This window comes from Callospermophilus lateralis, chromosome X (assembly GCF_048772815.1).
Source record: "Callospermophilus lateralis isolate mCalLat2 chromosome X, mCalLat2.hap1, whole genome shotgun sequence".
NCBI classification, from domain to species: domain Eukaryota; kingdom Metazoa; phylum Chordata; class Mammalia; order Rodentia; family Sciuridae; genus Callospermophilus; species Callospermophilus lateralis.
This window is the reverse complement of record NC_135325.1, coordinates 84,917,729-84,942,221: the sequence shown is the minus strand read 5'-3', so window position 1 is coordinate 84,942,221 and position 24,493 is coordinate 84,917,729. Positions and strand designations below refer to the sequence as shown.

Sequence of the window (24,493 nt, the reverse complement as noted above, 5' to 3'; positions counted from 1 at the left end):
TCATAGATAGATGATAGGTACCTAGACAAATGGATAGAGATACCTATAAATATTATGGATGCTGTCTCTCTGAAGTCCTACAGACCTTACAAACAGATTCTGGGCCTCATATTCAGCAGTCTGCTTCATAACTGAAAATGAGAGTCTTCTAAATCCAATGGGTTAGGGTGGATGATGGGTCAGTCTTTCCCATCAGAGATACAAACCTATGCTAGAGACCCAGCTTAGGGCAATCTTAGAGCCTTCCTTAACAACTACTCAGGCTAGAAGTAATCAGAGTCCACATTCAGTTGGACGGCAAACCCATCTTCTTCCATAACCCAAATACCATTCAGTCAACTACTCAAAGAGAATAGATGTGTCTGAGGCACACCTGCCTTACCTGAACATACACCACAAGATAAATGACAAATCAAGAGAGATCCGATGCTCATTCTTTACCCCAAATCAGATACCCAGGAACTTTCAAATAGGGTGAAACAAGGGTCTTTGGTTTTCGAATACAGGCAGTCAGTCCACAAGGTTAATGAAATATTTCTCATTGTGATGGGGTTGTACATTGTAATCATCTTAAAAATTACACGAATATTTACAGGAATAATATCTTCTGTGTGCCCTGTAATCTAACCTCAGGGCACACCATTAAACCACATTATCATTTTCTCTCCTCATAAGGCTATAAATGAGGTAGTAAATATTAAATTAGGTAGTAAAATATTAGAACCAGGAGATAGATAGCTCAATGAAAATACTGAAGTGGGTAATACATTGGAATCAGAGGGACACAGTATTATAGCATGAATAAGGGTGTTTTCCTAGATTATAAAGTCCACATATTGTTTGGTGATGGTATGTTTTCAAATACTTTTCAAGGCCATGAGGATACTATTTGGGTTAGTTCAGGCTGGATCCATAGAAGATTTTGTGGGATCTGCAGCACATAAAATTGGGAAGGCTTTTTTCTAAAATAACACAAAATCAACCATGGAAATGAATATTTATTCAGAATCATAACTTATAACAAACATTAAAATGATGGCAGCTACAAAAAGCAAAAATTCCAAAAAAACACAACACATAACTTATGTAGCTATATAATCTGGAGTATGGAGTAAATATCCAAAGTGAAGGAAATAATGGTTTTATTTCAAATCAAAATACCAAATTTTTAAAAATTTTAGATACACATGTAGCTATGTGAACACATAACAAGAGCCCAAGAATAACAGCTGTCTTACCCAAAGATGTAAAATTGTAGACAGGTTCATGTTAAGTCTTCAGCACTTCTTATCATAACAAGTTTTTAAAAACAATAAACTAGTTTTTCTAAGATGTAGTCTCACAAAAATCTTGTTTTGAGTTAGAATATATTCATCCGTTTCATCCTATCGATTGTATTTAACCATATTTCAGTAATTGCCATATTTAACCAATGGGGGCTTTTTCTGTGATCCATTTCCAAATTCCCAGGTTTTGGTCCATCTACTCCTTCTGATAGTTTGGAATGACTTACTAGTTGATATATTAGTACTGGAATCAATGGGAACTTCTGTACAAATAAGCCGGATGCTAAAGTTTGCTTGATTTGAGACAAATGACCACATATTTTGAAATAAGACTCAGAATGTAGTGCTTGCTTTTTCTACAGTTTGTATCAAACTACATGGGCTCTTAAGCAGTAAGTCTGGACTTTAGAGTGACCAGACTGTGGATACAATGACTGTAGCTGCCCTTTACATGTGGTCAGACAGCTATAATAAGAAGATCCACTCTTGGTTAGTTATGAAGACAGCCAAAAGCCTGTCTGTTTTAACAAACTATTCAACCATTTTAAGGACAGACACTGAACAAAACTGAATTTCATGGAAGTATAGAATTGGTTATCCTGTTCAAGGATGCTGAAATATTTTCTGCATGCTGAAATGTTATTCACATAAATATAGACTGCATGCAGATAATCCATTTACTTTATTTTTTAACTTTAGACTATTTTGCAAAAGCAACTGTGGTTAGTTATAATATGCAGCAAAGCTTATCTAACATCTATCTTTGGTTCTATGTCTTAGAGTTACTTTTTTTCCAAAAATAAATAGGCATGGCAGGAAAAATAATTCAACTGTTTTAAGAGAAAACCCAGTATTTTATAAAAAACTAAGCAAAAAAATATAATCATGTTTCTTTTAGACTTCTTTTCTAACTATCTTGCTTAATATCTAACCCCAGTGCAATTTTAATATTGAAATGATTGTGCATACTGCATTTTCTTATACAGCATACACACAAAAAATGTCATAAAACCAAAGAGTACTTTCTTTTAAAAATCATTTAGGAATTAAGCATTCTAAAAATGTATTTGAAAGTAAAAATTGTGAAATATGCTGATGAAATTGACTCTGAAGAAGCATAAGAAAATAAACATGTAGTGATCTCTGTAGATTCTAGAGATCTTTAAAAAAAGTGAACATGTTGCTCAAAGTCTTTCCTTTTCAGAAAATATTTACATTGTAGAGAGAACTGTTAAAATGAGATTTTTTTTTTAAAACTAACATCTGTAAAAGCTCCTTGTTATGGTTTTGACTCTTGGGATATTTAATGAGCTTCATTTGTTAATGGTTTCCGTCTCTTTTCAAATATGATTTTTGCATCAAATAATTCTCTTTCCCTATAGCCGAGAGAAGGCCCTTTTAGATACTTTGCTTCAGCTGCTTCATAATCTAATCCATCAACAGCAGAAATTGAGAAAATAATTGCTTCTGGCAGGAGAACTTCCAGAATGAATTTAATTTTGTCATGTTTTATCCGAGTCAGCATGCTTTCATCTATTTGTTTGTAGATTTCCTGTAAATATTTCACTACTTCATCCAACTGATCATCATCTTCAAAGTATGTTTCAATACAGGGTGTGAACCTATTTGCATTCAAAAATGATTTCAGCCATCTGGATGCTTTGGTGCCTTTTAAAATGGCCAAAAGATGGTTTTCTGTTCCCTTTGCATTCACAATAAAGTCCACCAGGTTCTTGTTGGCTCGGTCCCGAGCAGCCTTCATCCGGTCAGGGAGAATTTTCTGGAAGGCCATTTTCTTGGTCTGGGAAGTCACAACCATTTGTTCCACAGTATCATCACTCTGGAGCTTCGGAAATCGATTCCTGAAGGTATCCTGTTTGATTGCTTTCCTGATTGGATAACTAATGTCAGCAGCATAGTACTCAAGGAAAGAGCCTGTAAAAGAGCCACAACCTATTCTAACTCTGTAGTCACAAATCAATGAAATGCACCAGTCGATACTTTCACTATACTCCTCCCTGGCTTTATCCACTAGTGCTTGTTTCTCCTTACAATCAAACTTTTTTAGTCTTCTGAATGGTACTCTAATGCCTTTCTTCTCAGGATTTATGTTTGCCTCAACAAAAAGCACACTTGCTTTCCTCTCTTTACGCCTGATGCTTTTTACTACTGCTGGCCAAAATGGGTATTTTTGATATTTAAACCAGACTATCATTCCTGTTTCAAATGAACGTGGCTCATAATTTAAAATGAAGCGTGGGAGTTCTTCATCTTCCTCATTGTCATCTAGTGCAGAAGCACTAACAGGATTTAGATTCGGTGACTTGTCAGAAGCTTGAATGTCTTCCTCAAGTTCCTCTAAATCCAGCCTCTGAAAACTTCTTTCATTATTCACAAGAAGTGAATAATCCAGGACAGGGTTAGAGGCACTAACTGAAGCCTGGCATTCCCCTGAACAACTTGCAGAGGATGTTGCAGCACCTATCTCTGATTCCACAGAAGGTTGATCCTGGGTGGCATCTGTGCATGGATTTGGATTTGAAGGACCTTCTCCAGGATCTTCAATATTCTCTGAGAATGTAGAACATTCAGAGGAAACAGCAGGGGTCTCTGAGCATTTGTCTTTTTCTTCTTCTTTCAAAGCTTTGGGCATAGTGACAATATCTGATGACAAAGATGGAACAAACTTTTCATCTTTAACATGTGCATCCTCTTCTTTGACTGTGGAACTTACAGATAAAATTGCTGATGTGTCAATCTTTTTCTTCTCTTTTTCATCATCATCTTCTGAAATTGAAGGGAAAGTCTGGCAGATGGGGTTCTGTGATGACTTTGTTTCCATTTCACTCCGAGTATCAATAGTTGTGTTCACCTGTGGTTTATCATCAAGCAGGGAATTACCACTCTCTGAGGATATTATCAGGGATGTTGGGTCTTTATTTTCCTCAAGAGACTCCTGTAAGTCCTCTTCATGCCTCCGATACTTTTTACGAGGGGGTGAATCAGACAGCTTTTGTGGTTCATTGTCAGATATCACAATGGTCTCTTCTTCATGAGAAATGCTTGCTTGACTCATTTTTTTTCTCTCATTCAGGATATCCAGTGCCACTTTTAGTGATCTTCTGTAAGCTGTTTCCTCTTGAGGTGAGGCACTGTCCTCTGACTGTAGCACAAGAGAGGAGGCAATGGCTTCAACTTGAGATTTCTCAAGAATCTTTGTTTCTGTGATATCCACTTCAATCTTCTCATCTAGTGAGAGTATTTGAACTTCTAGGGAAATTGTCTTTTGTCTCTTACTGTCTGATGAAGTTTCAGATCTGGACAAAACTTTCGCTGGCCATAACTGGTCTTTCCAATTGCACAGGACATACTCAACTTCCATGATGATTTTGAGTTGTATGCCAAGGAGCACTTATCAGAGGTTGAGGTGGCTTGCTGTCCTTGTTACTGCAAACACAGTTCCTACCAAAACAATACTCTCAACAAAGTCTCTTTTGTTTTAGGACTACAAAGAGTTTATAGCTTGTGTTTTGTCTTCTCCACTACAATAACCCCAGGATGCGTGAACACGTTGTTTGAATAGGACAATACCGAAGATACTGAAATGGGGGGAAAAAAGTATCAGCAAACAAAATTATTTTGTCAAAATAGAATATGAGCAATTGCAAACCAAGAAGAAATAAACTAGAGATAAGAATGCTCAATACAAGATCAGACAGTGAATAATGCAGCATAATTTAAGGGGAGATAGGAACTGGAAAATTGTTTTATAATATGTCAAATTCAAGAACTTGCACATATTTATTAAGGAGTTATGTGTATACATGTAGGCATAGGGGGAGGGCTTATGGTGGTGTTTCAGGGAACCTATATTATTAGACTCTGATATTTTTATCCCTCTACTATTTGACCTATGGCAGTGGGTCTCCAAACTTAATATGTATCAGAATCATTTGGAAGACTTAGATTTCTAGGCACCCTCCTGAAAGTCTTAATCAGAATGTCTGGGTTGAGCTCAAAAATTCATATTTCTAATAAGTTCTCAAATGATTTCAATGCTACATGTCCAAGAGGAACTTGTTGAGAACTAGTATACTAGCCAAATACACAGCATTATAATTTTTAAGTTGTAAGTGCTTTGCAGTTCTACCAAAGCATCCAGACAAACAAAACAAAGTCTGTACCTACTGCATCTATACAACAACATGCTGACCTTCTAAAAATCATAAGCAGAAGACAGAGACTCAGAATGGCTACTATGGACACTTACTGGACCTAGTGGTTTCAAGTATTTGAGAGCCAGATCATTGTCTGAAAACTTGGGTAGACACCTGAAAAGCCTCTTGCATAATTTTTGCTTAGTGGTTTTATACATTAGATTCTCAAAATGAGAAGTTGAGACATTTTAACTTCTTACATTAATTACAAATATTATGGCTAGAGAACAAGGATCAAGTTGAATTATACCTCAGATTTTCAACTGAATGTGATTTTAATATGAAATGTGTTTTTGAGTTTAAAGTGCATAGCTGCAAAGCATGAAGCAAAATATTCTTCATGATCTCAATAAGTGTTTAATGTGAAATATTTCATGAAATGGGAATAATCTTACCCTGCCACAAGAATTGTGGTAGTCTGGTCCTGTAATACAGCTGTCTTGATTCTTACTCCAACTGTTTGTCTAGCACAGCCTTCACCCTGCTGGGCACTTCTGTTGTTGTACTGTCTTTTGGGGGCTCACCTGGAATCACATGCAGATTGCCCAGGTCTCATGGAACTCTGATATTAACCTAGGATATCCAAAAGGAAGACAGGGGATCAAGGCAATAAAATTGAAAAGATGTAAGGAAATTTCCCTACCAAAACACTATCAAGTATGTCATTCTGAAACACAGAGACAAAGTGAAATCTTATCCCTGATGTAGAATGTCATGTCCTTATAATATGAAACGTTCTTTGAGACACATTTATATTATTTGGTTCATGATGAAATCATGTCTCTCAGGAAAAGTGTGAGGTCGGAATAGGAAAGAAGGAAGTAACAATTACCTTGTTCTACAAGTCAGAGTATAGATTTTCTATTGAATCCATATCAGTTATCATGTATACTTCTTTCTTTTTGATACACAAAATTTTCAATGGAACCACAGTTACACTGTATATGCTATCTATTAATACAAAATAATCTCATTGCTTTTTTGCCTACTTCAAAAAAATGATTGTCTGGAAGAAATTTAGGCTGTTTGACAAGCGACATCTTGTGACCAGAACCAGAACTGCAGCCTGCCCATAAGGTATAGGCAGGACCTGAATCACTACTAGATCTTTCTTATGGGAAGAGTATGGGAACTACTCTAGCCAGCCAGGAGCCTGCCAGTGCTTCTAGACTTCTCTATTCTAAACTTAAGGGTTCTGTTGTATGGGACTATAACAGGAATATGTGCCTTCAAACATAATGTTTCTTATTATAAAAACACCCAGAAACCCTTAAAATTGAAAAGATGCAAAAATATATATACCAAAGAAATTATAATTCTATACAAACAACCTCTATGACTATTCTGCATGTATCATTCTAGAATTATTTTACATATATAAATATCATTTCAAACTAGCCTTAGATTTCACTCAAGAGCATAAATATTTTCCACATGATGTTTTATAAATTATTTTAAGTGAAATTTTCTCAAGACTACTATATTTTAGCTCAACATTTCCTTTAAGATGTGAAAAATAAATAAGTATATATTATTAATTTTTAAAATAGAGAACAGTAAAGCAATCTCTGTTTCTCTAACTATACAAATAATCCTATTAGTAATTTGGCAGATATGCAATTCCAGATTTGGTTACACAGATGACAGTAACATATATACATATAAACTAGTATATTTATTTATTCTGAGGAGAGATAATATGATATATGCTATTCTATAACTTAATTTTTCATCTTAAACTATTTCTCAGGTATTTTCAACTCACATGTACAGATTCATGTTTGTATTCACCAGATACATAATATTCCATTATGTGGATTTACCATCCCATATAATATTTTAAATTGCTTATACAAATAAACCAAATATTGTGTCTCACTATTAACTTAGGTGATACAAAAAAATGGTTCTTGCTGACCATAACTGTATATGTGGCCTGAAATAATGAGCTGCAAGGAGGATACACACAGGAATATAGTCAACACAGCAACCAGGCTAACTATTTGATCAGGTCCAGGAAAATTTCCACTATTGGCAAAAGGCGGGGGATTATGGGAGCATGTCTCTGTGTTTGTCTATGAATGTTTATGTGTCTGAAACAAAATGGATATTATGTTCTAGCTTAAGTTTTCTTTCATGATTATAAAAACAATCATGAATAAATCCTTTCTTAAGATATGGAAATAGGTTATAAAATAGTATTTAAATAGTAACCTACTGACCCAGGAATGCTGAATGTTAAGAAGAGCTTATTTTCTCAGATTTCTTTCTAATCACCCATATATACATGTGTATATTATGTGTAAGTATCTTCACTCAACTACATATTTGATCTTATGTATATGTGACACACAGTCTTCTTATGTATCAATCAATTTACAGAAGTATTTCCATGCATGCTGTCAAAACATTTGCCAGTTAAATTTTTGTGTAAATCAATAAATGTTTAAAACTTCAAACAGAAACATAATGTCTAGCAATATACACATGGAATGCTAACTCAATAAATTAGTATGAACGGCCACGCTGCACTGACTGAAGCCTTAATTTAGAGGCTGTAATCTGATCACCCCTTCTCCCACTGTGGACTTATAAACATTGGGAGATACAAAAATTCCAGAGGACTAATTCCTTCAAAATGCCTGTAATTCTCGCAAAACCACACTCCGTTCCTACCACTCCAAGACCATCATCCCTATTTTTCACATCTATACTCTAGGGCCCTCAGAAGTCACTGGAAAATAATTAAATTTAAGACAGCCATTACCTTGAAGCTTCTTGTCAGCTGCAGCCTGGAGAAATGCAGCTCCTCCCCCAAGACTGGACAGGCACAGCTCACTGCCAAGCAGCTCAGAGAAGGCTCCACCCACTGGCTGAGATGAAGAGCAGAAGGCCCCTCCCTGAATTAAAGGACAGAAACGCCAAGACAAACTGCTGAAATGTTGAAGTATGGAAATGTTCCTTTTAAAAGAACTTTAAAGTGAAATGGCAACAAGTGTCTGTTTAATTTCCATTCAAATGCTTCAGTGGGTGATTTCTCAAAGAAAAGTGGCAGCAAATCACTTTACCATATGATAAAAACCTAGTTAAATATTTTTTACATGTTTTTCTTGCCTTCTCTAGCATCTTACTGCTACAGGTAAATTTAAAACCCAGCTTTGTCAAACTGCACTAAACACGACTGCTAAGGTATTGATTGTGAGGAAAATAAAAAGAGAGACAGAGAGACAAGGTGCAGAGACAGGAAAGTGGCTGCTTGACCAAGCAACCTCATTTATTTATACCAGTAGGCTACATTTGGTCATCAGTACCATAACTATGTTATTGTTTAGAGTATCAGTAAGGTTACTTATTTGCAGTTCCATTCCAGTTACAAAATGCAATGTCAGGAGCTTTGTGATGCTCTTAAGAAAGTTCATTGTCTAAAATTACTGTTAAGCACACAGATCCAGGAGCACCGGAGCTTGGTGAAACATTGTAGTTATCTAGCAAGCAAGTTTCTCTATTCCCAGGAATTTTGTGCCTAAGATCAAGGTTGAAATTGATAAAACCCTTAACACAGAGCTTCCTCATGAAGAACATTGCTACAGCGGCCAGGCATCCCGTGTCTTTTACATGGAAGTTCCCAGCAGCCAGGCATTCTGTGCCTTTGCACAGAAACTTCCTAGCCACCAAGCATGCCACAATCACTATGTTTATCAGAGAACCCAATCCCAAACACAGGATGCCTACAATTGATAAGGATTGTATTAAAACTGTCCACTATTTATGGGAGAATTGACTTCTTAAAAATTATTATTTTTATTATTATTTTATTATTTCATGACATATTATGTTTCCCCTTTTACTCAGTTCTCCTCTGGAATCCTTCATGGAGGTTTCAACAAATTCTTCACATACATGCTCATTTAAAAAAAAAAAAATAGTTGTAGACAGACACCGTACTTTTATTTTATTTATTTTTTATGCAGTCCTGAGGATTGAACCCAGTGCCTCACACATGCTAGGCAAGTACTCTACCATTGAGCTAAGCCCCCAGCATACATGTTCATTTTTGATAAGAGGTTGAACATCATTGTTTTGGCAGGAAAATACCCATTTCATATTTTCTCATCAATAACTGGAAATTTCTCCTTTCTATTTTGTTGTTGTTTTTCATTTGAGCATTTCAATGTGAGGTGAACTAATTTTGTTTAAATTTACATGTCTTTACTTGTTTCTATATCTGAAACATTTTTTTAGTATTTGTTTTTAGTTGTAGTTGAATACAATACCTTTATTTATTTTTATGTGGTGCTGAGAATTGAACCTAGGGCTTTGCATGTGCTAGGAGATCACTCTACTGCTGAGCCACAACCCCTGAAATATATGTTATGCATCTATTCATCAAAATTCTCCTGCATTAAATCTATATTTCTGATTTAAAGTAGAAATTCAAGTTTTAAGTAACATTATCGATAATTTGCGGGGGGGGAATGAAGTATTTTATTTGGACTGTGTTTCACATAATACATAATATTACTCATATTTATATTATTACATTTTCAAATCTACATTTATATAAACATTAATGTTAGAACAATAAATAGAAATGAATTAATGAAGGTGATCTCTTGGCTGGTATATATTTTTTTGGCTCTAACAATTAGAGTAGGTAATGTTTGTGCTATAAATAATACTTAAATCACAGAGGCTCAATCATCAAAAAGTGTATTTTGCTGATGTCAAAGTTCAATGTATGTAATCAAGTGGCCAGAGGGGACTGTTCTAAGTAGTCACTAAGGGACCCAATTATCTTCCATCCTTATGGCTCTACCATCTTCTTTTGCCATGAAGTCCTTCAGTGCATTCTTTTTAACTGGCTAGCAGTCAACAAAGAGAGGATGGAGAGTCTTATGGATGGTTTGAAGGGACAGGACTGGCAAACGTCACTGCTGGCCACCGTCCACTAGCCAGAATTCAGGTGTGAAGCACCAACTGCCTTAAAAGCTGGGGAATATACTGTCCTTGTCTTACCCTGAAGATAATTTAACAGTTTGGTTTTCTCTGCCACGGGACATTTTCTCTTACATTTTTAAAAATATATATCTGTTATCCATTTAATGCTTTTCTACAATCAAGTATCATATTTATAATGAACTGGGCATAAATTGCTAGTTGCCTACTTAATATCTACTTTTTTCATTCTTCCTCATGAGCAGAACTCCAGTTATATTCTAGGTGGCAGTATGAGCTCCTAAAATATTATTTTTTCCAGACTTTCTCACTGCACACCATGGAATTTCTTGTTTACAAATACAAACAAATATTGTTGTGAAGATTAGATTCTAATCAACGGGGGATAAATAATTTTTATTAATTTTATATTTTTAATTTTTTTCACTTTCTCTCATTTTCTTGATTTCTAGAAATTGCTCATGATAGATACAGTTAGGACAACCATTCTAAACCAAGAAGTGACTTAGAAAAAGGATGTAACTCACTAGGGATGGATGATCTTGAGCTCCTGAATAATGGGACCACCTCATTTCAATCTTGATGTGGTGGAACAATGAACTTCTGTGTTACTTAAGTCAATGTGTTTTCCAGTCTGTTTCTAATAGTAGAATGAAGTACTTGATCTTATAATCACCACAAACAAAAAAGTCATTATTATTGTAGAATTAATCCTTTCTAAGTATTTCTATGTAATTTAAATAGGATTATTGGGCCAATGTGAATATGGGTTTATTTATTTTTATTTATTATTGCTTTATTTTTGTTCTTTTAAGTTATACACATACAGTAGAATATAACTTGACTTATTTATGCAAACATGGAGTATATCTTATTCTAATTAGGATCCCAGTCTTGTGGGTGTACATGATGTAGAGATTCATTGGGTTTATTTAAAGGAAGAGAGTTAATTGATTTTATGTTTCATTATATATTTTTTTGTTTTCTCATTTCAAATATTTGGAAAAAATCCAAATGCACACAATATATGGTCATTAAATTTAATACATTACTTTCTTGTGTTTGTTATTTTCATTTTCCATATTGCACATAAGTTAGGAAAGGTGATTTTCCAGAAAAAGTGAAAGACAAATTCCATGTTTAATATTTTATATTTAATTGTTAGGAGCAGGAGTTGGAGAAGAATTATAACCAATAATAATAAATGCTAATATTATGGTAATAAAAATACATAATATTGATATATAAAACCTAATACCCAAAAAAGTTCTGGGTTCTATTCTCAGTACTTGATATATGATTTCATTTAATTATCATATGATTATTTCATGGAGGACAGTCCCATAAGTGATTCATTCTTCACAACAACAGTAATATTAAAAACATTAATGTTTTCTTACCATATTCCAGGCACTCTGCTTGTACTCAATATACCTCACCCATCTTGATTCTCACAAAATCTGTTTGAATGTATTCCCCCCAAACTTCATGTTTTGGAAATAATTCCCAATGTAAAAGTTGAGATGTGGAACCTTTAAGAGGTAGTCAAGTCACGAGGGCTATCACCTCATGAATATATTGATTCTATTACTACAAGAGTGGGTTAGTGATTATAGGTGTGGGTTGGTGATAAAAGCATGAGTTTGGCGCCCTTCTCCCTTTCTGTGTGCTCCCTCACCATGTGATACTATCTGCCATGCAGTGACACAGCAAGACCATTACCAGATGCATTTCTTTGTTGTGGACTTTCCAGCCTCCGGAACTGTTAGCTAAACAAATATGTATTGTTTATAAATGATACAGCCTCAACTATTACATTATAGCAGCACAAAATGGAATAAAATAGTGGGTATTATGAGTATCCTCGTTTTGGAGATGAGGAATTGGAGAGGTTAATGAATTTTTACAAGGATATCCAGAGAGTATTTGGCACATGTCAAATTCTTTGACATCCCTGCTGCTTTGACTCCAGGTTCTATGCTCTTAATCACTAAGATACTTATATCTTCCTCCTCGTAAATGGAAAATACTCTGTGAATGTGTATGAGATGAATGGATGAGGGAACACATGTATTTAAAATAGTTATATGCCAGGAGTCAATGGAACTTAGAAAATGCTGTCCCTGATTCTGCATCTAACCTGCCTCCCTCCTCCCTTTCTCTTATTCTCTCCTATTTCTCTATACATTTAGCTATTACAGAGTTTAATATAACCTAACAATCAATGGAATGAGTGGCATTATATCATCTTTGTGAAATTCTATTGATTAGCAAGGCATAGGGCTGCGGTTGTGGCACAGTGGTAAAGCACTTGCCTCACACATGTGAGGCACTGGATTGGATCCTCAGCACCACATAGAAACAAATAAATGAATTAAAGGTATTGTGTCCATCTACAAATTAAAGAAAAAATTTTAAAAAAGAATTAAGGTGCAGGTTCTATCCACACTCAAGCAGAAGAGATTATACAAGGATGTGGGTCTTTTAAGGTTTGTCTGCCACAATGCTCTATGACTGCATTTATATGACATTTTTAAAATGATAAAAGTAGCCACGTGCAGTGGCACAAGCCAGAGGCTTGGGAGGCTAAAGCAGGAGGATCATGAGTTCAAGCCAGCATCAGCAAAAGTGAGATGCTAAGCAACTCAGTGAGACCTTGTCTCTAAATAAAATACAAAATAAGGCTGGGGATGTGGCTCAGTGGTCGATTGCCTCTGAGTTCAATCACCAGTACAAAAAAAAAAAAAAAAAAAAAAAGATAAAAGTATAGCAAAAGTAAAAGTTTAGTTTTCCCTGGTGTATATGTGGGGGAGGGTGTAGCTATAGAAGGACAGCAAAAAGAAGTTGTGAGGGTGATGAAATTTTTGTCTTCTGATTACGATATGTTTATATAAACATAGACATGTTAAAATCCAGAAAATTGCACACAAAAAAGTTTGAGTATAGTATATGATACTTTCAAGTATGATTTTACTATATTCTATTCAAAAAATAAAAAATAATTAGAAATATGGAATAATAACCATTATAGAAACCCTTTATATATAAACTTTAGAAATCATCTGTTTTTCCTAAAGCATATTTAGTAGAAACAAAAGTAACACCCATGTTTATACACTATTGAAAATCACTAGTCCCATTTTCATTTGATATATTTAGGTTTAAGAAAATCTCACCAATAACTTAATAATTATAAATCTCTAGATAACTTACAAAATTATAATTTTCTTTCAGCTTACCAGAGAACTTAATTAAACTGAATACCAAAGAATAACCAGCCCTTTAAAGAGAAGCAGGATGTCTTTCATCTTTGCCAGAGCATGGAGACAAAAGGTATCTGCCATTACAAGCAGGTAAAAGGAAATCACTTAAAATCTTGGTGCTTGGTGAATTTTTAGAGATAAAGCATGGGCTAGCTTTTCAGTTTGGAATATCTGAAGTCTCCAACATTTATTCACTCATTCCCTGGTTCTTTTTTATGTTTCTTAACCAGAAACTCAAAATGATGATTAGGGAATAAACAAGAGGCCTAATGACTCTACTATGAAGGTGATCTGGTTGTCACATCTGTCACCCCACTCATCACCAGGGTTGATATGGCTGATGTGGTTGGCTAGGTAGGTCCCATCCTCCCTCACTGAACCATGTGCATCCTTCCTGAACCTGTGCCTTTGATGGAAAAGGACAACCTTCTCTGATAGAGAAGGACCATTTTTTGGTCAAGTGCAAATGAGTAGATGTGCTCGCCTTGGTAGAACCTCCAAACATTCTCTCAAGTGTCCACTGATTCAGGTTTGTGAGACACAAGCTGCTGTTGTGAAGAGACAGATATCTCAAACACTTAAACTCAAACCTTTCTACAGAGAGCAAAAGTGTTAAACCAGTAGAGGAGAAGCAGCAATTCTCTTTCTGGACAAAGGCAAAAATCTAGTGCTTCTGGGGGAGCAATGGGGACAAAACTCATCTGCCTGGGGAGGGAAATAACAGGAAACTTCCTCATCCCCAGGACAAAAGCAGATATCCATTGCTGCTGGAGAAAAGCAGAAACAAAACCCCTCTACCCTTAAGGAACAGCAGGAAATCCTCTTGGATTCAGGATGGTACAAGAATAAAAATCAGTGGTCAGCTATTGCTGAGGCAGAGGCAAGAAAATTTATCTTACAAAAGAAAGATACAAATCAGAGGTTAGCTGCCATGGGGGAAAAGACAGATGCCAAGGTAGTCCTATTCTCAAGGTCCAGGTGCACAGGTCTCTGTAAATTTGAGTCTGGACAGGACAAGATACAAAACTCCCTGCCTTACCAGGCACCTAGTGCCTAATACTCTCAGCAGCCTATTGCTGAGAAATGGGCAAGAGGATGAAGACAGACCCTTCTCTGGTGGCATAGGTGTGAAGGAATTGCTGAAAATTTAGGATGCAAAATCATGGAGAAATAACCTCTGTCACTCCAAGCTCTACTTGAAAAAAAAAATAATAACTATGTTACGTAAGCCAGATGATACAAAACCAGAAAAATAACCTCATATGACAAGTATAGAACTACATACCATTATCTTTCATAATCACAGAGAAATTGTTAACAAAGTGCTATTAATCAAAGCCAATGATACAGAAAAATGACAGTATAACTAAGTGGAGTTTACCCTGGAAATGTAAGGACAGTTTATCATAAACAAATCAACTGATGTATCTCACAATTATTAGTATACTAAAAAAGAGGAAAAGGCATCTCATTTGATGAAGAAAAAGCATCTAATAACATTTGGTACATGTTTATGATAAGCACACTAAACACACCATGAAATACAAGGATCTTCCTCAACCTGATCAAAAGTATCTACAAAAAAATCTCTGTAATTAACACTGTATTTGATGGTGAGACATAGAATGCTTTTTAATAAAATCAAGAATATGGCAAGAATTTCTGCTTCTACAACTTTCTTCGACATTATATTTAAGATCCTAGCCAATAAAAAAGGCCTGAAATTAAAAAAAAAAGATTGGAAAGGCAGAAGTAAAACTATTTGTAGACAATATGATGATCTATGTAGAAAATCCTAATGAATCTATCAATAAAGAAAAAAAAAGATAAAAGCTACTAGACCTAATAAATAAGTTTAATAGTATCACCAAATATAAGTTCAATATAAAACAACTAATTTTATTTTTTTTACAATAAAATCTGAAAGTTAAAGTTTAAAAAATGTACCAATTATAATTTCTTCAAAACAGGAAATGCTAAGGAAGAAAAAAAATCCAGCAAATATGTGCCAGACTTCTATGTAGAATACTTAATATACCAATGAATGAAATTAAACATCTAAATAAACGTAGAAGTATGTTATGTTCACGGACTGAAATACTCACAAATTTTAGGATGTTTTTCCACCCTCTAAATATATTTTTTCGTACCAGAGATTGATCTCAGGGACACTCAACCACTGAGCCACATCTCTAGCCCTAGTTTATATTTTATTTAGCGACAGGGTCTCACTGAGTTGCTTAGCAATTTGCTATTGCTAAGGCTGGCTTTGAACTCGAGATCCTCCTGACTCAGCCTTCCCAGCTGCTGGGTTTACAGGTGTGTGCTACTGGACCTGGCTCTCTAAATACATCTTATCTACAGAGTCACTGCAATATCAATCAAAACCCCAGCAAATTTTTTGTAAAAATTGAAAAGATAAATAAAATATATATGGAAAACAGAGGAACTATAGGAGCCAAACAAATTCTAGAAGGAAATACAAAAGGTAGAAGACTCACACTAAGACTACAGTATTAAAGACAGTATTGTTAATTAGCATAAGATTGACATACAGATCAATAGAACACAGATCAGCAAATATGGTCAATCAACTTTTGAAAATGGTAGTTAAATGGAGAAATGGTGGTCTTTTCCATAATTGGTACAGGAAAAACTGAACATTATAAGCACAAATATTCAACTTGACCCCTTAACTAAGACCACAGATAAAAATTAACTCAAAAATGGATTACTGAACCAAATGCAAGCCCCAAATCTATAAAATTTGCAAAAGAGAAGAAGGTAGAAAGTCTTTGAGACCTTAGATGAAGCAAAGGCTTACTGAGATACAAAAAGCATGAGCTATTAAAAAACAGACAAATCGAACTTGAAAACTGCTTTTCAAAAAAATCAAATGAATATCACAGAGTGGAAGACAATATGTGCAAAACATATTTCTGATAAAGCACGTGTATCCAGGATATATAAAGTACTCTTAAAATTCAGTAAGATTAGAAGCTCAATTAAAAATAGAAAATAATGTATTTATATTCTATTTAGACACTTCATCAAAGATGATGTATGAAAAAATATGAAACATGAAACATATGAAAAATATTTAACACTATGAGTAATTAAGGACATTCAAGTAAAACCAGAATGAATATCATTAACAACTTTATAAGAACAGCTGATATTAAAGAGAAAAGAAAACCTAACAGTATCAACTTCTGAAAATGAGGCAGAGCAACTAAAACTCTTATAAAATTTCTGGTGGAAATGTGAAAATGTCAAACTGCCACTTTATAAAATAGTTTTGCAGTTGTTAATGTAGTTAAATATATATTTACCATCCACCCAGAATCCCACTACTAGGTATTTACCCAAAAGAAATGAAAATTAGGTACCCACAAAGATCTGTTTTAGGAATGTTTAAAAAACTTTAATCACAATCACCAAAAATGATAAAGCTACTGATAAGTAGATACACAAATTCTAGAACATCCATACTTCTCAGCTACACTACGGAATCAGCTACTGATACATGCAATAGTGTGGGTGAAGAGTAACCCCCCCACACACATATATCCAGATGCAAAAGCCTACATAATTTATTATTCCATATATGTGATATCCTGGAAAATGAAAAACCATAGGGACAAAAATCACATCAGTAGTTGTCAAGGAATTGGGGTGGAGAGAGGGTGCTGACTACAGTGGGGCAGGAAAGAACACTTTTGAGTTAAGGAAATATTTTCTCAATTGCATTAGTAGTTACATGACTGTCAAAGCTCAACAAACTATGCACTGAATAAGCTAGTGAATTTAACTGTATCGAAATCATACCTCAATAAACCCGAGTCTTAAAAAGGCATCTAATTAGAATAGGACCTATAAAAAAGACTTGTATTTTATTCTGAGCATAATGGGGATACATACAGATATTTTGATTTGTACTTTGGATCAATGACTGCCAAAGAAGGCTGTAGGTAACCACAAGTTATGTGTAAAATATTCCCTGGAATACAGAAAGAATATATTACAAATTCAAAGTACTTCAATCTCTTCAATTTTTATTAACTTCTACCTTTGAATTTGCTTTAAAGTAAAGAGGAGGCATCTAAGACACCTGATTTTTGACATGGTTATATAACTCCTCCTGTAAGTTCATATTGTCACTATATTTTTTCATGAAAGGTTGGCTAGCACATGACACTTTTCAGGAAACCTGATGATATAAAAATCCTCTAGCTTATGAAATTTGTCCACAGTGGCAGAGCTTTTAACTATACTGAAATTATCATATGCCACTTAACTACTTGGATGGAAGCAAAGGAAGGAGGAACATACGAAGGAAACAGAGAATAGATGCTAAATTCTACAATCTGGTGACAGAAATTAGCTTAAAATAAGTCCCCAGTGAAAAAACAGAAGCTGAATGAAACACAAGAGATAAACTGGTTATAGAATAAAAATCAATATTTAGTGCATTAAGTGTAGTTACAACATCACAAACATCATGCAGGGGCCACAGCAAGAAATCTTAGACATTTAACAAATATGCAAAATATTCAATAACACTTAAGGCCGAGGCATACACAAATAACAAAGGAAATTGGCTGTAAACACAGTTCAATCTTATTAATACCCAGTGACAGAATATCAAGCTACCTGAAGAGGAAAAATATAAGGGAGAATAAAAACTTACAAAGGATGAATATTCCAAGTGCAGAAAAAGGCAAACCAGAGAATGAAATATTACTAGTGTCAAAAGGATTCCATAATCTCTGACCAAATGTGTGACAGAGAAAGTATAAAAGAAAAAGAAAAGCAACCAGTGACTTAAGAGATTTCAAGGGGAAAAAGTTCTCATGTTTGGAACTTTGTATTCTGTAGGCAAGCTAAAAATTAGAGTGCCAATGGATAAAACTATTAGGAGTTAATACTCAAGATGATGGAATGGGAAAAATTTTTAAAGGAATAAAACTAAAGAAAGGTTTATGAGGGCCTTAAAACACCATCATGACAGAGCATATACAAAGCTCTATTATACTCTGGGTATCCAAATACAGTGTTCTTCCTGGCACTAACAAGCAATGAGAAAGACCTTTCTTAGATCTGCCTTGAGAAATTTAAAGAAAAAAAAATGAGTACTATCATCAAATCTTGCCAACCTCTGAGATACCTGCAGGAAAACATCCAAGCAAGATCAAAATCATTCTCATCACCACTCTGATAAATGGAATTCATCAGTACCTTTCAGGACGAGATAAGAGATACTATTACATATCAAATTTTAGTCTAAACGTCAGTTTGTCAGGCAGTCATTATGGCAAGATTGCTGTATGTTTCAAGTTCTAAAACAGATACAAAGACATGGATTTGAGATCCAGGTTTAACTTTATTTGTGGACTAAAAGGATAATTGGTGCTACCAAATTATTGTGAAAATATATTGTGAAGTTAAAATAATTTTAAAAAGCTTAGTGACAATCTAAGTGTGTAGCAAGAGGTAAATATGGATGTAGAAAGGAAGGGGAAAAGAAAAAAAAAGTTCAAAATGAACACAGAATAACTGGATATGGGTATAATTCATTGGCACATCTGGATATAGACCAGAAATGAATGGATGAGCTCTTAAGTCATCTAGAAAAGTCTTTATGTCACTGTGTTTGACTGCCTAGTTTAACCAAAAAAGTGTTGCTTTTAGAGACCTCTATTGCCATAGGGCTACTTAATAGTTTCTTCCTTCTGTGGCTTATTCATATGCTTCTGCAAATTCACAAATATGCTTGAATAAATAATTTTGGATACCTGACACTGAAGGATGCTCATTAAAAAAAGAAAAACAAATAAAAAAGAATACCCAAAGGAATATCTTCTGTCAGAGGAGAAGGAAAATGGAGAATGGAGAAGGCAAAATGCATAAAGGATAAATAAATACTTGGCATCAGTCCAAAAAACATATTGTGGTTTTAGAAAATATTTAAAAATTCAAAATAAGTGAAGCAGTTGTATTATGTCCTAGTATTTAGCCCTGAGTATAATTATTACCAAAAGGGAATAAATGTGTATGTTGTGGTTTCATGGGAAGTTGTCAAGGAGAATTGGAAAATACATCAGGGACACCATTTCTGATACTGAGTATTTTGGTACTGTGAGGTGTCTCAAAGTTTATTCTATGGGAATCCTATTTTAACTTGTCTAAGCTGCCAGTGCTGCTCTACCTACTCAAGACAGCCAAACATAGATACTTGGATCTGTGTCTCCTAGACTAGCCCAGGTAACAACACAATAACTTCATTAAGAAATGAGAGATTTTGGATGGCTATCATTGCTATGTATTGTCAGGATTGTTGTCAAGGACTTATTGAGAGTCAGTTAGTTGGCTGGGACATGCAAGTCTGAAGTAAGTGGCCACCATTACAACTACTTGTTTAATTTCTTTATGGGGTTTAGCATACCCATGTACCTCAACTTGTGATGGGGCTACATCCCAGTTAACTCATCATAAGTTGAAAATATCATAGTGGAAAATATATTTAATGTGTTCTGTAGACATTATGTGATATGAAAACACAAAACAATATACAGAAACACTGCCAACAAAGTCTCCTATAGAGCACTGATTGTTTCCCCTCAAGACTCCATGGCTGACTGGGAGCTGTGAATCACTACTGCTGCCTAGCATCAAGAAAACGTTGTCGCAGATGCAAGACACTGCTGCCAAAGACACCACTGCAGTGCCTGGAGGTCTCTTCTCTGGGCACCCAGTTGCCTCGGTTACCTCAGACGCTACTTCCAAGGCTACCTCCATGGTCTCTGCCGCTGAACTGGAAATATCCTGTCAATCAACTGCTGCCTGCACTGCTACCGCCATTGCTGCTCCCTCTGATTCCACTGCTACCAGCCTGAGGTCGCCTGGGGGGTCTTCTTTCTGAGTGCTGCTGCCACAGAAGACACCACTCCCCTGGATGCAACTGAAGCCACCACTGCTGCTGACATCTGGAGATTGCCTGGTGATGCTACCCCACGGCTGCAGCAGCAGCACAGCTGCAGCTGCCACTCTGCCTGCTGACAACCACCCCCACTACCGCTGATATCCTAGAAGACTGCTTTGGGGGAGACCCCAGGTTTGGTTGCACATGGATGCACCCATTTTGGGACATCAGCCAGAGCCTGGGGTCCAGGTGCCAGCAGGTTTACCACCACAAAAGCCTCTGTCTGGGGACTCCCGCCGGGGCCTGCAGGTCCAGTGGTGGGGGTGGGGGGGCTGTTGGTTTGGAGGAGCATGGGGTCTTCCTGCTGGGAGTTCTGGTGGCCTTGTCTTGCTGCTGCATCTTGGGGTTGCTACTTTGCATGAGTGTATCCCTGTTGGTCTCTCTGCAAGTAGGAACAACACTGAAATCTTGGGACTGCAGTGTGGCTGAGCCTAAGGTATCTGAAACCTAGATTGGTGGAATAGAGACTGGGTCTGCAAGGGCTGACCTGGGTTCAGTGATCCCGAGAGATGTCAGAGACAGGGATGAGAAATTGTTGAACACTTTCAGAGACAGTTCGACTTTCCAGCAAGATTTATTTTATTTTATTTTATTGATTTGCTAATCTTTCTAACATATTTGGAACAGGATGTTTTTTATGCATCATATGTGGAGGACAATGATATATGAATGGTGTTTTGCATTTTTATTGTATTCTTATATCTTTAATTTTTTTCTCTTTGTTCGTATTCTTCCTCTCTCATCTATTTTCTTGGATTTTCTTTGCAACGTTTCTCCAACCAACAGCCAATCTCTGTCGGCTCCTTACTCTAACTATGAATTTTTACTTCTAGCTTCTCTCTTCCGCCCTTGCGAATATCACATACTATACTACCTCTGTTCTGTCATCCACCATTTGAAATTATAAAACATTTAAACAAATTTTCTGTTTGTACTATAGGTAGTTATTGAACTCATTATTTTGGTTTAATATGAGAAAGCAGTAGATGCCTTAGTAGGAACTATTAGGATCAAGGCTATATATTGTATATACTGGGTGCTGTTGATATTGTTTCAACATTAAAGGCAAAGCACTGGAAACCTTCAGGGACACTATAGTTCTATAGGGTAGGATTTATGCTTCCTTAGATCCATACTTCTAGATGGGAAAACACACTAACAACATGAAAAAACAAGGGAATAAAGTGCCCCAAACAAACCAATCAGATGCTTTAACAAGAGAAGCCACTAATAACAGTAGAAGAAATGCCCAAGAATGAGTTCACATTGTACATAGTTAAATTTATATGTGAAGTAAAGGATAGTATAAGGCAAGAAATCAAAGAAAAAAATACAGGAAGTGAAAGACCACTTCAATAGAGATTGTAAAAACAAACAAACAAACAAAAAAAAAACAAGCAGAAATCCTTGAAATGAAAGATTCAGTAAACCAAATTATAAATTAAATAGAAAGCATCACCAACAGATCAGATCACTTGTAAGACAGAACCTCAGACAATGAAGACAAAATATATAATCTTGAAAGTAGAGTTGACTATGCAAAGAAGGTGGTAAGAAACCATGATCAGAACATCCACAAATTATGGGATAATATGAAAACACCAAATTTAAGAGTTATCGGAATAGATGAAGGAACAGAGACACAAAATAAGGAATGTACAATCTTTTCAATGATATAATAGCAAAAAATTTCCCAAACCTAAAGAATGGAATGGAAAATCAAATACAAGAGCCTTTCAAGACCCCAAATGTACAAAATTACAGCAGACCCACACAAAGACACATTATAATGAGAATGACTAACACAGGATAAAGATAAAAAAGAGAAAAAAAATACATATAGGGGGAAACCAATTTGGATCTCAACTGATTTCTCAACCCAGACCCTCAAAGCTAGGAGGTCCAGGAATAATATATTTCAAGCTCTGAAAGAAAATGGATGCCAATCAAGAATTTTATATCCAGCAAAATTAAGTTTTAAGATTTGAAGATGAAATTAAAACCTCCCATGACAAACAAAAATTAAAAGAATTCACTACTAGAAAGCCTATACTACAGAACATTGTCAACAAAATATTCCATGAGGATGAAGTGGAAACCAGCAAAGGGAGGATCTACACTAAAAGGGCATTCAACCAAATGAGAAATTAAGAAAAATAAAAAAAAACAGAAATAAATAAAAATGACAGGGAATACAAATCATATCTCAATAATAACCTTAAAATGTTAACAACCTAAACTCATCAATCAAAAGACCTAGATTGGCAGACTGGATTAAAAAGCAAGACCTAACATTAGGCTGTCTTCAAAAGACTTATCTCATGGGCAAAGACATCTACAGGCTGAAGGTAAAAGGATGGGAAAAAACTTATCACTCATATGGATTGTGTAAACAAGCAGGGGTTCCCATTCTCATCTCAGATAAAGGAGACTTCAAACCAAAGTTAATCAGAAGAGACAAAGAAGGACATTTCATACTTCTTAAGGGAAGTATATATAAGGAGGACACAACAATTATAAATATTTATGCCCCCAATAAAGAAGCATGTATGTACATTAAAAACAATACTTTCTTAATTTCAAGAGTCAAATAGGCCATAATACAATAATAGTGGGTGACTTTATCACACATCTCTCACTACTGGACAGATCTTCCAAACCAGAGCTAAATAAGAAAACTATAGAACTAAATAATACAATCAATAATTTAGACTTAATAGACATATATAGAATATTTCATCCATCCACAAGCAAATATACTTTCTTCTCAGCAGCACATGGCTCCTTCTATAAAATAAACCATATCTATACCACAAAGCAACTCTCAATAAGTACAAAAAACAGAGATAATACCCTTCATTCTATCAAACCAAAATGGAATGAAATTATAAATCAATGACAAAATAAAAAAATACAAGCTACTGTAACAAATGGAGACTAAATAATACACTATTGAATGGATAGTAGAAGAAATCGAGGATGAAATAATATATCCTTAGAGGTAAATGAAAACACTGATATAACATATCAAAATCTCTGGGACACTATGAAAGCAGTACTAAGAGGAAAGTTTATTGTATTAAGTGCATTCATTAAAAGAATAAAAAGTCAACAAATTAATGACCTAACACTACATCTAAAAGCCCTAGAAAAAGGAGAACAAATCAATACCTAAACCAATAGAAGACAGGAAATAATTTAAATCAGAGCTGCAATCAATGAAATTGAAATAAAAGAAACAATTGAAAAAAATTGACAAAACAAAAAGTTGGTTCTTTGAACAGTAAATAAAATAGATAAACCCTGACCATGCTAATGAGGAGAAAAAGAGAGAAAACTCAAATTACTACAATATGAAGAAGGAAATATCACAACAGACACATCTGAAATACAGAAGATAATGGAAATTATTTTTGAAAATTTATATTCCAATAAAATAGACAATATTGAAGACATAGACCAATTTCTAGAGACATATGACCTTCCCAAAGTGAATGAGGAGGTTATGCATGATTTAAACAGATAAATTTCAAGTAAAGTAATAGAAAATGCCATCAAAAGACTACCAAGCAAAAAAAGCCCAGGACCAGATTGATTCTCATCCTAGTTCTACAAGACTTTTATAGAAGAAATAATACTAACACTCCTCAAAGTATTCCATGAAATAGAAAAGGAGGGATCCCTTCCAAACTCATTCTATGAGACTAATATCATCCTGAAACCGAAGACATATCAAGGAAAGAAAATTTCAGACCAATATCATTGATGAACATAGATGCAAAATTTTCA

At 35.1% G+C, this 24,493-nt stretch overlaps 1 protein-coding gene across 4 annotated transcripts in view; it reads right to left on the bottom strand.

Annotated features, from left to right (window-relative positions):
* Positions 1 to 1,045: 1,045 nt before the first annotated feature.
* Pwwp3b (PWWP domain containing 3B) overlaps positions 1,046 to 24,493 on the bottom strand; it is a 35,703-nt gene continuing 12,255 nt past the window's right edge. For 3 of the 4 annotated variants that reach the window (XM_077106583.1, XM_077106584.1, XM_077106585.1), the window contains exons 3-5: positions 8,271 to 8,403; positions 5,899 to 6,076; positions 1,046 to 4,885 (exon numbers count right to left, since the gene is read on the bottom strand). In XM_077106583.1, coding sequence (XP_076962698.1) covers positions 2,590 to 4,668 — 2,079 coding nt within the window. In that variant the 5' untranslated portion in view covers positions 4,669 to 4,885; positions 5,899 to 6,076; positions 8,271 to 8,403 and the 3' untranslated portion in view covers positions 1,046 to 2,589. The remainder of the gene's footprint in view (positions 4,886 to 5,898; positions 6,077 to 8,270; positions 8,404 to 24,493) is intronic. The other variant, XM_077106586.1, reaches the window with a different exon arrangement.